The 15,493-nt window shown below is 39.2% G+C and overlaps 1 protein-coding gene across 1 annotated transcript in view; it reads right to left on the minus strand.

Moving 5' to 3' along the window:
• The window catches only part of COG7 (component of oligomeric golgi complex 7), a 97,094-nt gene that overhangs the window by 42,285 nt on the left and 39,316 nt on the right, over nt 1-15,493 (minus strand). Inside the window, exons 7-8 of the mRNA XM_004373458.3 lie at nt 8,361-8,559; nt 676-803 (exon numbers count right to left, since the gene is read on the minus strand). Of these exons, the coding sequence (XP_004373515.1) occupies nt 676-803; nt 8,361-8,559 (327 nt within the window). The remainder of the gene's footprint in view (nt 1-675; nt 804-8,360; nt 8,560-15,493) is intronic.

Here is a 15,493-nt window from a genome sequence, read left to right on the forward strand (position 1 = left end):
TATAAGGATTCAAATTCTCCATATCAGACACTCTCAGAGAATGTACTGAAAAGAAAATGCCTCCTTAAGGGGCAAGAATGTAACTGAGGCGGTACAGACTTTCTAGGCACATCCCTAGAAAAATGGTAAGAGGCAACAGATTTTAACTACTGTAAGATCAGTTCTTCAAGGTCAATGCATCTCATGCAAGAAGACCTTAGGTGACTTGAAAACAAAATAATATTTGACACTGAAATGACCTCTATTCCCTCTGGTGACTTATACTTCTCTCTCCCAGTGAACCTGCCCTTACAGCATTGTCCAGGAATGCTAAGTTTCTAGTGCTCATCTGCGTATCTTCCTTCAAGGAAAGCCCACTCTAATGAGAAATTAGCTAAATCAAGGGAGATAATCAATTTATCTCCCAACGATTTAATCCTCTCTACTAGACTTTTACTGGTGATTTTAAACAGAAAACTGACAGGATTTCTGTGGTCTCATTTTACATTTGGATTGCAAGAGCCCATGAAGGCACCTCGAGCCCACTTTTTACACACCGGATTCCATTTTTGCAGACATGATGCCACCTCACACCTTCTCTGGTGCACCCCAGCCCCAACCCTTTGCCAGACTTGGCCTCAACCCAGGCAAACAGAGAATAAATCTGAACAGCCACTGGCGGCATGATGACATTACCAGCGGCACAGCACTGATCTGGATGAGGAGGTTGTTCCCTTCCATGTCACCATACTTCAGTTGGTAGGGCTTGTACGGACCATACACAGCATCCACCAGCTCCATGACTTTCACCAAGTTGTGCTCATCTGTAGGAAATCAGAAATTGAAAACAATAATGAACAAACTAAAACTACGTGCTGGAAAACAACAGAGAGAGGTACTCTACTGGAACTTCTCATATGATTCATCATTAGGGGTGACTACATTTTGTTCATTTTGTTAGGATTGAATTATGTCCCCCCAAAAAACATATGTTGCAAATCCTAACCTCTATGCCTGTTGTTATAACCCCATTGGCAATGGGTTGTCTTTGTTATGTTACTGAGGCAGAACTGGTATACAGTATATCTTGAGTTAATCTCTTTTGAGAGATTAAACAAGCGAGCAGAACAGAGACTGGGGAAGAGAGATACCAACCCACATGAAGACTGCCCAGTAGCAGAAGCTCAGGAGAGACAAGGACCTTCCTCTAGAGCCGACAGAAAAAAAAAAGCCTTCCCCTAGAGCCAGCACCCCAAATTCAGACTCTGGCCTCCTAAACTGTGAGAAAATAAATTCCCATTTGTTAAAACCATCCACTCGTAGTATTTCTGTCAAAGCAGCACGAGATAACTTAGACAATCTGCTTCTATCTTTCATGGATGCTTCTCCAACAATCACTTCAGTAAACATTTTAGTAAATTTGCACTTTGTGTATTTATTTGCCTAAAGCACTACTAAAGACATCAACTCCCTTAATCCCACAAACAATCACACTTAAAAATCTCTTCAAGAAACTAGGAGCGTAGTCTCACGGGACATCTGCCTACTGGGATACTACAGTTCCACATCCTGTTTGGCGAGTTGTGTCTGGGGTCTTAAAAGCTTCTGAGCAGCCATCTAAGATACAACAACAGGTCTTCCTGTCTGGAGCAAAGGAGAGTGAAGAAAACCACTCAAGTAAGATACTAGTCCACAGGACGAATGCCCCACGCAAACCACAGCATCTTCTAGCCTGAGACAAGAACTAGATGGTGCCCAGCTACTACCACTGACTGTTCTGACCAAGGACACAATAGATGATCCCGGTTAGAATAGGAGAAAAATGTAGAACAAAACTTAATTTCATAAAAAAGACCAGGCTAATTGCACTGATAGAGACTAGAGGAACCCCTGGGACTATTGCCCTAACATACCATTTTAACCTGGAACTGAAATCACTCCTGGAGGCCACCTTTCAGCCAAATAATAGACTGGCCTAAAAAATAAACAATAACATCCATGAGGAATATGTTCCTTTAAACAATCAACTATAGAGACCAAACCTTCAACATTTACCCAAAAGCAAAGATGAGAAAGCAAGAAGGGGCAGGGAAAGTGGATGGATGGAAACGGGGTATGCCAGGTGGAAATGGTGAGAGTGCTGATACAGTAAGGAGATTGTAACCAATGTCACGGAAGAATCTGTATATGAATCGTTGAATGGGAATCTAATTTGCTGTGTAAACTTTCACCTTCACCTAAAACACAATAAAATACTCAAAAAAAAAAAAAAAAAAAAAAAGAATCTCTTCAAGGGACTAGGACCATAGTCTTGTGAGATATCTTAGTCTCGCAGCATAACCTAGTTCATAAAGTTACGTTCTATATCCTAGTATGGTGAGTTGTGTCTGGGGTCTTGAAAGCTCAGGGCTCTACTCGTCCAGAGCAAAAGAGAAAGAAGGAAACCAAAGACTCAAAGAAGAAACTAGTCTACAGAACAAATAGTCTACCTGAACCACGACCTCATCTACCCTGAGACCAGAAGAATTAGATGGTGACCAGCTACCACTATCAACCATTCTAAGCAGGGCCACAAGAGATGGACTCTGAAAGAATGGGAGAAAAATGTAGAACAGAACTTCAAATTCCTTTAAAAAGAAAAACCCAGACCTACTGGACTGGTTGAGACTAGAGGACTCCACAAGACTACTGCCCTGAGAGATAGTCTTCAAACCCTTAACCAAAACTAACCTGAGGTCGCCTTGCAGCTAAATAACAAACTGGCTCAAAAAATAATGAATATCACTCGTAAGTACTGTGCTCCTTTAAAAAATCACCTATATGAGACCAAATGAGACCAACAACTACTTTAAAACAAAGATGAGACTGTAAGGGGGGAGAGAAACTAGATTAATGGAAACAGAACAACCAGAACGGAAATAATGAGAAAAATGTTCACGAATCGTGAAGAATGTAACCAATGTCACTAAGCAACTGTAGAAACTGTTGAATGGGAACCTAAACTGCTGTGTAAACCTTCACCAAAAACACAATAAAACATTATTTAAAAAAAAAAAAAGCAGCAGCTCTTCAAGTGATAACTTATCAGGATCAGGTTTAAGAACTGCCACAGGGAAAAGCTTCCGGAAGAACATTTTCCATCTCCAGTCTTCCTAGGACTTTACAGGAATAGGATACTCCATATAATAGGCATCCCAGAAGTTCCTATATTCAACTACATAAAAATTTAAAAAATGTTTATACCAAAAATTTTAATATGCATATTCTATGATACAGAAATTCAACTTCTAAGAATTATGCCGAAGAAATTAATAAATATGCAGAGATACAGTGTGTGTACAAAGATGTTCACATAATCATTGCTTAGGATCACAAAGTTTTAGCGACAGCCTTATTTCTCCCAACAGGGAATGAGTAAATAAAATAGCCTACTTGTTGATCTCATATCCGTCTGGTCCCCTCCAATCCATCTTCCACATGGAAGCCAGAAAAAAAATATTCCCCAAACAGAAATCTGACCACATGATTGCCCTACTTACAACTTTGTAGTTAACTGCCACTGCTCTTAAGTTGGAGCCCAAACTCTTTTCCGTAGCCTACAAGGCTCTATGTGGTCTGACCTCAGGAGGCAAGAGAGGGTGATAGTTCAGAGTGAAGGCTTTTCAATTAAAGCTCTACTACTTCCTAGTTAAATGACTGTGTGCGAATGACTTAACCTTTCTATGCCTCAGCTTCCTCAACTATAAAATCGGGATAATAATGGCATCAATTTTATTAGTCTTTTGTGAAGATTAGGTAAATTAATACATGTCTAGCATGTGGTAAACTCTCAATAAATGCCAGCTATTTCTATTATTACTTCTACAGCCTCATCCTTCTTAACTTTTCCCCTAGCCTCCAGCCTCTTCTCAGTTCCCCAAAAGCACCATGCTTCCTCTGGTCATAAGTGAATCCTTCTGCGTAGAAGAGCCTTGTTCTTCCCTATCCTTCCTCATCTAGTTAGCTCCTCCTACTCTTCTTTTCCACCACCTGTCGTACTATAGTGGCTTGCATGTTGCTACGATGCTGGAAGCTATGCTACTGGTATTTCAAATACCAGAAGGGTTACCCATGGTGGACAAATTTCAGAGGTGGTTCCAGACTAATACAGACTAGGAAGAAAGGCCTGGCAATCTATTTCCAAAAACTAGTTAATGAAAGCCCTATGGGAAAGGGGGAAAAAAAAACCCTATGGCTCACAACAGAATACTGTCCAATATAGTGCTGGAAGATAAGCCCCCTAGGTTGGACACCACTCAAAATATACAGTAGCCACAACAATGGACTAGAACATACCAATAATTGTGAAGATGGAGCAGGACCAGACAAAGTTTTGTTCTGTTGTGCATGGGGTTGCCATGAGTCACAGCCGACTCAATGGCAGCTAACAACTCCTCCTTTAGTAGTCACTCAGCTCAAGCCCACTGGTCTCCATCGTCTTTCTTTGTTTATATACTCTCCTAGAACCATTTTGCTTTTGTTCACAGTATCTATCTCACTTATAATCACACATTTATTAGTGTGATTATTTGATTATCTCTCACTAGAATATCTCATATGAGAGCAAGGACTATGTCTGGTTTTGCTCAGCATTTCATCCTTAGCATCCAATACCCCAGAACTAGCCCATTTTTAAATGAATAAATCCATTACATTTTGACCTATCCACAATGCGGTCATGAAAAACATTGTGTGTGTGTATATATATATATATATATATATATATATATATATATATATATATACACAAAAGACACACACACACACACACACACAAAGTTGGGAACCAGGATTCTCACCACAGAAGGGAAATACAACTGGGAATGGCAAGAGGTAAAAATCTAGTGGTGCTGAGTTTTATTTGGAAGTATCAGTATAAACTGGCAACCTTTTAAATATGTATTTCCTAGCTCTGTCTACCAAAAAGGCCTAGACGTAATGACACCCCAGCAATAATGAGCACCCCTACTTCCCAGATGTTGGCTTCTAATTACCATGTCCCACTAGAAGAAACCATGATTCCTTGGAAAATGGCTTATTCTCAGGTCCCTGAGACAGGAAAAGTACAAGGTGTTCCTGGAAGATTTTGTGCCAAAAACCAAGGAAGCACTCATAGACTGACAGAGATGTGTCAAAGACATACAGGAGCCAACTGGACAGGGTACCCACTGGCCAAATTTAAAATAATTTGAGCATCAAAATGAATGACAATAATGGACCATAACACACTGAATGAAAAAAGAATCCATGAGTTCACAGTAATATTATATAGAGAGACAAAGGAAAATCTCTTCTTTAGAAAAGAATGCCAGTCAACAAATGTAGAAGAAATGAGAGAATTAGCAAATCACCGTATTATAGTCAAAAATATAAAAATGTATTCAGGCCAGGATTATCAATGGATGCTAAAATTACTGGGTATATATTCCTTGGGGAATAATACATTCCTATGGGCTCAAAGTATCCCCCTACAAGTTACTTGCTAGTTACAAAGGCAATTTTACAGTGGAAAGATCTGGCAGACACAGCATTAACCAAGTGATTAATCTAACCCATCACCAATGACTAGAGATTATGTGTCTCCTGATGTGATGCAACAAGAAGCACACATCATCATCAATGTAGTATTCTTCCCAAAAATGTGCAATCCAATCCAATCACAAGGAAGCCATCAGACAATTTGAGAATGTGGGACATTCTACAACAAAAAATATCCTGTATTCATCAAAAATGTCAATGTCATGAAAGACAAAAGAAAGATAACTTTTTAGATTAAAAGAGATTAAAGAGCCATGACAACCAAATGCAGTGTATGTACACTGACTGGATCTTGATGGGAGGGGAGGTGAAGAGGCAGCTGTTAGAAATATTTGTGGAACAACTGGGGAAATTTCAATATGGATTACATATTAGACAATAACATTGAATTGATAATAAATTTCTTGGCTGTGATAACGGTAATAAAATATTCTATTAAAAATATATTTAAGTACATGCACACACACACACAAACACAAAATCTGGATGTTATGTCCAAAATCCAAAATGTTATTACTGGATGGTAGGCTGAAGATGATTTTTATCCATCCTTGTATTTTCTGGATTTTTCTAAAATGAATGCATATTATCCACTTAAACTGTTTTAAAATTTTACTTTCCACTGCATAATCTTTTATGTCTTTTGACTTGTACCATGAGCATGTATCAACTATTAAAATAACAGAAAATTTTAAAGGCAAAATAGAACCTAGAAAATATATCTACAACATTTGATAAACAATGGGGGAAAATTCCTTACTATATAAGGATCTTTTGAAAAAATACATCAAATTATTTCATGGGTTATTTCTAGGAAATGGGGTTATACGAGCCTTTCATTTTGTGTTATCTACTTCTCTATCCTAAATTTTTATAACATGCACTTTTCTCACTTTTCATAATATATGTAATAATACAGTTATATATTTTAAATAGATTACTTATAAATTAATCAGAAATTGATAAGTTCCCAAACAGGAAAATAGGCAACAGAATAAGCAATTCAAAAGAGAAAAAAAATATTATTTTTATAATATAATTTTTAAACTTGCTATTAATCAAAGAAATAAAATGATACATCATTAATTGTCTAAGAACCCGGAAAATATGGGATAAAAAAGATACAGCCTCATGCTGGTGAGGGCAGGGGGAAATGTCATGAGTCGGAACTAACAACATCGGACGGTACTGATAGACACAAAAACACGTAGACACCCTCTGAAGGGCAAGGTATGACAAAAGTCTTTAAAATGTTCATTTCTAAGTATTTCCAATTTTGAAACTTATCCTAAGGAATAAATAGTTGGGCTCAAAACTTAATTTGTAAGATTGTTCACAACAGTCTTATTTATCATAGTGGTTAAAAAAAAATGACAGTAAGCCACAGTTGAAAAGTGGTCGTCAAAAATCATGTTTTAGAAAAACATTTAGTGACATGAGAAAACACTCATTGTATTGAGTAAAACGTGAGAATATCAAACTGTATAGGCCCAACATTTTTAAATATGCATATATATTTGTGAAAAATGTGTATATATTTGAATTACTGGGAGAAAATATAACAAAATGTTGACAGTGGCTCTGACTGATGAAGTTACGGATATTTTAACTCTCTTTAATATCTACTTTTTGAGTATATTTTCCAAAGTATTTTTTAAATTAAAAAAAAAAAAATCTTTTTGAAAACCTCAAAGAGGAACCATTAAAAATCTATATCCTCCATGGCTAATTAACAAAACACTTCTCTATCTGATTCTTGAGGGGATGGTTCTATATAACCATCTAATAATGTCCTTCTAATAATATTCATCAGCAGTCAGAGGAATACAACTTGTTCCTTGCTCCACCTTCACTCCACTCCGCTCCAAAAGGATGCACAGCCTCAACACCCTTGAACCACTGTAGACAATGGCACCCTGGCCTCCGGAAGCTTCGCATGTCTACCGTGCCTCGCCCATAACAAGGCCTGACAAGAGAGTGTGCTAGACTACTGTATGAATCATCAGGAACCCGAACAATAAACACACTCCCTGGAATGTCCAGGCAATTATACCCAAATGTAATTAAAGGGAATAACTATTAAATACACAGAGTTAGTGACACACACAGCCAAACAGAACACAGCCTTCCTGAAGCGACTTCCTGATTTGACAGCAGCATGCGTCATGAGGTCTGTATTATTTAAAAATGTATGATGCTTTTTAGTAGAGATGGGGAAGCAACTGGGAAAATGGAACACACCATGCACTGTTCACCCAAATAACAATAAGGAGTGCTTCATTCTCAGACAGCATCCGGGGGAAGCCCATTCTCTTAATACCTTTTGTTCTAGCATAGCTTCCCTGCCCTGAAAAACTTGCTGTTGCCCCTTCAAAAAGCTCCTTTCACCTACTTGTTCTCTTACACTTACTTCTAGGATTGAATTGTCCGAGACTTTATGATGACTTGAAAGACAGAGAACACTACTCTCGCAGTGTGACCCGCTGCCCGTGGGCTACACTAATGTCTACCTGCCTCACTGGTAAGCCTGCTCACACTTTAAGCCCCCGCAGAAGTGCCCATCACTTCCCCGAGCGTGCAAAGCACCGAGGCAGCACTGATCCTAGGTAAACATATTAAACAACTACTTCCATAATGGCAACGCTTTCATGTATAAGGCTTCGATATCTACTGAGGAGAAAAACACTGATCCACTGCATTTCTGTAAAATCAGTCACCTGAAAAGGCAAACAAAGCCAGGCGCTAGAAGCCTCAAAGACAGAGAGTAAAGACAAGCTAGAGAGCTGCGAGGAAGGAATGTTTACGTAGGTGGGAGAGCAGTGCCATCTCCAAGCCCTTGGCGAAGTGGGCGGTGGTGTCATAGAACTCCAGCAGTTTGGTGAGCTCCATCTCAGGCCCTGCCCTCTCCACCGCAGAGCTGAGGCAGATGGGCAGGGAGGGCACCAAGGCCCCCAGCGTCTGAATCAGCAGCACTGTCACCACCTCATGGGGATTCTTGAAAACCTGCAGTGGGAGAGAGGTCTCTGCGTTAGCACAAGGTACCAAACAGGAGCATACCTTCTAAAGACACAGTCTCTGTCACTGAACAAGTTGTATAGAAACTGTCAAATGGGAACCTCATTTACTGTGTAAACTTTCACCAGAAAAGACAATAAATCCCCATAAAACCAAATGGGACTAATGAGGCACAGCAGTCCAGGGACGGGGGCCAGAAGGCAGAAGGGGACAGGAAAGCTGGTGATAGGGAACCCAAGGTTGAGTAAGGATAGTGTTGATATGTTGTGAGGTTGTTAACCATTGTCATAGGGCAACATGTGTACTAACTGTTAAATGAGAAACTATTTTGTTCTGTAAGCCTTCATCTAAAGTGAGAATAGCAGCACAATTGGAAGAGCGTAGTCTATGTCACTGAACTGTGCATGTAGAAATTTTTGAAATGGTGTATCTTTGGCTACGTATATTTTCACCAAAAAAAAAAAAAAAAAGAAAAAGGTCGAGAAGGGAGAGGGTTGACATGTTGTGGGGTTGTTAACCAATGTCATAAAACAATAAGTGTACTACCATTTCATGAGAAACTATTTGTTCTGTAAGCCTTCACCTGAAGTACAATAAATAAATAAAATAAAAATTTTTAAAAAACACAATAAATTATTTTTAAAAAGACGCAGTCTCCTGAATCGCTCAAGGAAATCTTCTGATATCCGAAGTGTTCTAGTCATGAGCTATAAACTCGAAGTTCTCCCCACTGCAAACGTGAACACACTCAGAAAGTAAGGCAAGACTTACAACTTGTCCAAACAACTGGCTATTTCCTGTCTACCACTGGCCCCAAGGGCCTAGCTACTTTCAAATCTATCAAAGGCTTTCACGTGGTATTTAATGATCACCAAAAATCGGCTAGAGAGAGGGTTGAGAAGATGACAGCGCAGAATTCGGGGGTGGGTGGGAGGCGGGGCATGAAATGGAACTAAAGAAGAGCAATTCACTGAATCAGAGTTAAATGGGCCTTTAAGCATCTTCTCAGACTGGCCTGCACCAACCTCGAACCTACCTCTCCTCTTGACACAACTCTTCAGTCAACATGGATCTTTTCTTCTTCCTTTTTTTTTTTTTTTAATTATTTTTATTTTTTGTTGTTGTTGAAAATACATACAGCAAAACGTACACCAATACAAGTTTCTACATGTACACTGCAGTGACACTGATTACATTCTTACAGTTGTGCAACCATTCTCACCCTCCTTTTCTGAGTTGTTCCTCCCCCATTAACAGCAACTTACTGCCCCTTAAGGTTCCTAGCTAATCTTTCGAGTTGCTGTTGTCAATCTGATGTCACACACATAAATTTTAAGAGAGTATAATGCTCAAGGCAGACATTCTTTACTAGTTACGCTAAACTATCGTTTGGTTTTAAGAAGACTTCAGAGGGATATTTTTGGTTTAAGGTTTAAAGATTATCTTAGGACAATAGTTTTGGTAGTTCATTCTGCCTCTATGGCTCCAGAATATCTGGATTCCATGAGAATTTGAAATTCTTTTTTACATTTCCCCCCTTTTGATCAAAGATTCTTCTATAGAATCTTTGATCAAAATGTTCAGTAATGGTAGCCAAGCAACATCCAGTTCTTTTGGTCTCATGGCAAAGAAGGCAGTTGTTCACAGAGCCAATTAGCCACACATTCCGTTTCCTTCTCCTATTCCTGACTCTCCATCCTCTGTTGCTCCAGGTGAATAAAGACCAATTGTTGAGCCTTGGATAGCCACTTGCAAGCTTTTAAGACCTCAGGCACTATGCAATGAACTAGGAGGTAGAACAGAAGCACCAAACATGTTATTAGGCCAATTAACTGGGATGTTCCAAGAAACCATGACCCTAAAACTCCAAACCAAGGAACCAAATTCCATGAGGAGTTTGGCTGTAAATAAGCAGCCTCAGCAGCTACTCCTTTTTCTTTTTGGTTATTGTATAAATATATCTATCACAGTTTGAATTTGCCAATTCAACTTTTTACAGGTGTACAACTTATTGACAGCACTTACGTTAACTGGCTGTGCAACCCTACCCTCAATCAATTTGATTTTTCCATCACTGTAAATAGGGTCACTATGAGTCAGGATCAATTTGATGGCAACAGTTTTAAACCAAAACTCAGTACTCCATAAGCATATTGGAAACCCTGGTGGCATAGTGGTTAAGAGCTATGGCTGCTAACCAAAAGGTAGGCAGTTCAAATCCACCAGGCGCTCCTTGGAAACTCTATGGGGCAGTTCAACTCTGTCCTTTAGGGTCGCTATGAATCAGAATCGACTCAGCGGCAATAGGTTTGTTTTGTTTTGTTTTTCCCCCTCCCTCCCACGCCTGATAAACCACTAAGAAATTTTTTTTCTTTCTCTTTTTTTTCAATTGTGCTTTAAGTGAAAGTTTACAGTTCAAGTTAGTTTCGCATACAAAAACTTATATACACATTGTTACGTGACCCTAGTTGCCCTCCCTATACTGTGACGGTACACTCCTCCTTTCCACTCCTGATTTCCCATGTCCATTCAACCAGCTCCTGTCCCTTTCTGCCTTCTCATCTCACCTCCGGACAGGAGCTGCCCATTTAGCCTCATGTATCTACTTGAGCTAAGAAGCAAACTCTTCATGAACATCATTTTATGTCTTACAGTCCAGTCTAATCTTTTGTCTGAAGAGTTGGCTTCGGGAATAGTTTTAGTTTTGGGCTAACAGAGAGTCCGGGGGCCCTGTCTTTCAGGGTCCCTCCAGTCTCAATCAGACTGTTAAGTCTGGTCTTTTTACTAGAATTTGAGTTCTGCACCCCGCTTTTCTCCTGCTCCATCAGGGACTCCCTGTTGTGTTCCCTGTCAGGGCGGCGTTGGTGGTAGCTGGGCACCATCTAGTTCTTCCCATCTCAGGCTGATAGATTCTCTTGCGTTTATGTGTCCCTTTCTGTCTCTTGGGCTAATATTTTCCTTGTGTCTTTAGTGTTCTTCATTCTCCTTTGTTCCAGGTTGGTTGGGACCAATTGATGCATCTTAGATGGCCGCTCACAAGCTTTTAAGACTCTAGATGCTACTCACCAAAGTGGGATGCAGAACATTTTCTTAATAAACTTTTTTATGCCAATTGACCTAGATGTCCCCTGAAACCATGGTCCTTGGACCCCCATCCCTGCTACTCTGTCCCTTGAAGTGTTTCTAAACCACTAAAAAACTTTGGTCATTATATATTTGCCTGTTCTTTTTATATAAGTGAGGTCTAACAATATTTGTCCTTTCGTGACTGACCTGTTTTACTCAGCATTATGTCTTCAAGCTCCATCCATACTGCACCATGTATGAAGACTTCATTTCTCCTACTGGCTGAGTGGCATTCCAGTGTACGTATGTACCAGAATTTGTTTATCCATTCATCTGTTGATGGGCATTTAGGTTGTTTCCTTTTGGCTACTGTGAATAGTGCTGCAATGAACATTGGTGTACAAGTATCTGTTTGAGTCTCTGCTTTCAAGTCTTTTGGGTATATACCTAGAAATGGAATTGCTGAGTCCTATGGTAGTTCTACTTTTAGGTTTCTGAAGAACTGCCACATTGTTTTCCACAACAGCTGTACCGTTTTGCATTCTCACCAACAATAGATAAGGGTGTTCTGATCTCCCCACACCCTTGCCAACATTGGTTATTTTCTGTTTGTTTTTTTTAATCTTAGCCATCCTAGTGGGAGTGAAATGGTGTCTCATTATGGTTTTGACTTGCATCTCTCTAATGGCTAATGATGCTAAGCATCTTTTTATGTGTTTGGTGGCTGTTTGAATGTTGTCTTTGGTGAAATGTCAGTTCAAGTCCTTTGCCCGTTTTATGACTGAGTTATTTGTCTTTTTGTTGTTAAGTAGTCAAAGTTTTATATATATTTTGGTTATTAGGTTCTTGTCAGATATATGGTTCCCAAAGGTATAGTAGCTTGTCTTTCTTCACTTTTCTGGTAAAATCTTTTGATGAACAAGAGTTTGTATCTTTTTATTCTTAAGGACCACCAGGAATAGTCTATCCAGAGCATTTAGGTTATGTTGTTGTTGTTGCTGTTAGGTGCCGTCGAATCGCTTCTGCCTCATAGCGACCCTATGCACAACAGAACAAAACACTGCCCGGTTCTGCGCCATCCTCACAATTGTTGCTATGCTTGAGCCCACTGGTACAGCCACTGTGTCAATCTATCTCATTGAGGGTCTTCCTCTTTTTTAGGTTATAGACTCACTTATTCACTGAGAGTCTTTCTTACCATCATCCTATGTATTATAGATTTCTTGGACAAAACTTAAATAATATACAGAGTTCATTGTGTGTGTTGGGGGGGCAGTTCTCACAGACCCCCAATGTTGATGTAAATGCCTTTTTATTACAACACAACTTAAAAATGCACAAACATGAAACAAGATGTATGAACTGTTCTCATGCAACTATAAGGCAAAAAAGGAATATAAACTTAAAAACTATAAAACCATCAGAATTCAAATAACAGGACAGATAAAGACGATGTTCTACTGTAAATAAACTCCTTTTTTTGTCATTAATTCGGTATGAATGCTATGGCACACACCCTTTTGAGCTCGGCATGTCTATACTACTCTCACCACCTCTGTTTAATAAAACTACTAAGAAAACATCCTTTCTCAAGTGGGCTATGACATTAAACAGCTTTCACTTGGCACCACCACTTATATCATGTAAGCATCAAGTATTTTCTCATTAGTCCCCAATGTAGCTATGCATCCACTGAAATCACTTGGCAGCAATTGGTTACAAGGTGGTTTTGCACATAATCCAAAGTGTGCTTATGTTTTTTCCGAAGATTATCACTAAAATGGAAAACAAAAAAAATTTTAAATTCTCATAGCAAATTCACGAAACTTCAGTGGACAACTGTTTGGTTTATGAAACCCTGTATTAGACTCTGCTTAGAGCCTCCCAGCTAGAATGTGACAGAAAGAAACAGAGAATGAACCAAAGACAACGACAAATAACGAGACAGCCAAGCAGCCAAGGACACACCAATCTGTATTTCCTGAGCAACGGTCTTCCAACTATTTACTGCAAGTTACTGTTTGAGCCACTCTCACCTAGAGATTTAAGGTATCCACAAACGGAATTTATTATTTTCCCAATGACCTCCCCAGACCTGTTTTCCTTCAACTATTTCTGTTGGTAGATCTCCATTCAACCAGGAAGAAAATCTCCCTTTTGACTTTTTGTTCTTTCAGTTCCCCTTATCAGTTAGCAGGTCCTAACAACTGTTCATTCTCCTTGAACTGGGTACCTTTTACTACATTACCATCACCATCCTATACAGCAGGCAAAAGGTTCTTATCTTGTCTCCAATCTTTTCCTCAGCCATTCGCCCTCTAAATCACCACTAAAATGATTATCTTTTAATGTTATTTGAAAAACTCCTTTTATATTTTAAATTTTTAAATATTGCAAGGTTCACCAATTACTAACATTTTGGCACATTTTCCCTTCTTTCTCTTTCTCTTTCTCAATCATTTGAGAATTAATCACAGGCATCATGACACATTAAGGAGATCTGGTGATGCAGTAGTTAAGGGCTCAGCTGCTAACTGAAAGGTCGGCAGTTCGAACCCACCAGCCACTCCATGGGAGAAAGATGTGGCAATCTGCTTCTGTAAAGATTACAGCCTTGGAAACACTATGGGGCAGTTCTACTCTGTCCTGTAGGGTCGCTATGAGTCAGAATTGACTGGACAGCAATGTGTTTTTTTGTTTTTGGTTATCATGACACATTACCCCTAAATACCTCAGCATATTCTTCCTAAGAAGAAAGGCATCCTCTTACACAACCACAATACAATTAATCACACTTAACCTTGATGCAATACCATTATCTAAAATAGTCCAGGTTGAAATCTCCCTAATTGTCCTTTTAATGTCTTTGACATTATTTTTTTTAAATCATGCAGAATCCAATCATAGATCATGCATTGCATTTAGTTGTCATATTTCTTCAGTCTACTTTAATCTGAAAGAGTTCTCTAGCTTTCTCTCTTTTGTGGCATTGACATTTTTGAAGAATCCACGGCAGTTGTTTCACAAAATGACCTTTAATCTGCATAGGTCTGCATACTTCCTCACGACAGCATTCAGGCTGAACGTTTTCGACAGGGAAATTACATAAGGGATGTTTTGACACCAAAATATTCTGAAATCACTAATGTCATCATTCACTCTACTGCTCCAGATCCTCACTAGTTATGTGAAAAAGTCAAACTCCATTGTCTTGAATTCAAAGCTTCTACTCCACACCTATACTCATTTTCCATTAGCTGCACCAATACAAACCCTCCTTTCTCTGGGACAGTGCATTTCCCTTACCATCCTCCAAACATGCCAATGTAAAGAGAATCATAACGCTGTAAGAGAACTTTTAATACTACCCAGACCAACTTCTTCATTTGACAAAAGAAGCATCTTACTGCAAGAAAGGAAAGAGACCAAAGGAGGTGAAATTAGTAGCATTTTTAAAATGCATGTTTCAGTTAAAACATACTAGGTCCCTTATACTCGGAGATTTCCCCTTTCCTTTAAAGTGACCCAGCAAAAAGGGATTTGCTGGCCATTGGACAAAGAACAACCAAAGAATTCACAGACTATAAGACCAAACCTACCAGCAAGGGTTGTAGAGTTAACCTAAATAGCCCATGTAAAAACAATCTGAGACTTCCGGCAAAATGGCACTCTAGGCAGAAGCACCACGCCGTCCCTCCAAAGCAAAGATCCGAAAAACTAAGCCGAACAGAGAAAACAACAATCCTGAAACCCTAAAACATCAAATGAAGAGATGAAGAACTCAGCCAAGCACCAAATGGAGTGAGAAAACTGACAGAGAATGGAGAGCGAAGACAGATTCATGCAGAAGTCCCCT

This window comes from Trichechus manatus, unplaced genomic scaffold, assembly GCF_000243295.1.
Source record: "Trichechus manatus latirostris isolate Lorelei unplaced genomic scaffold, TriManLat1.0 scaffold00024, whole genome shotgun sequence".
NCBI lineage: Eukaryota > Metazoa > Chordata > Mammalia > Sirenia > Trichechidae > Trichechus > Trichechus manatus.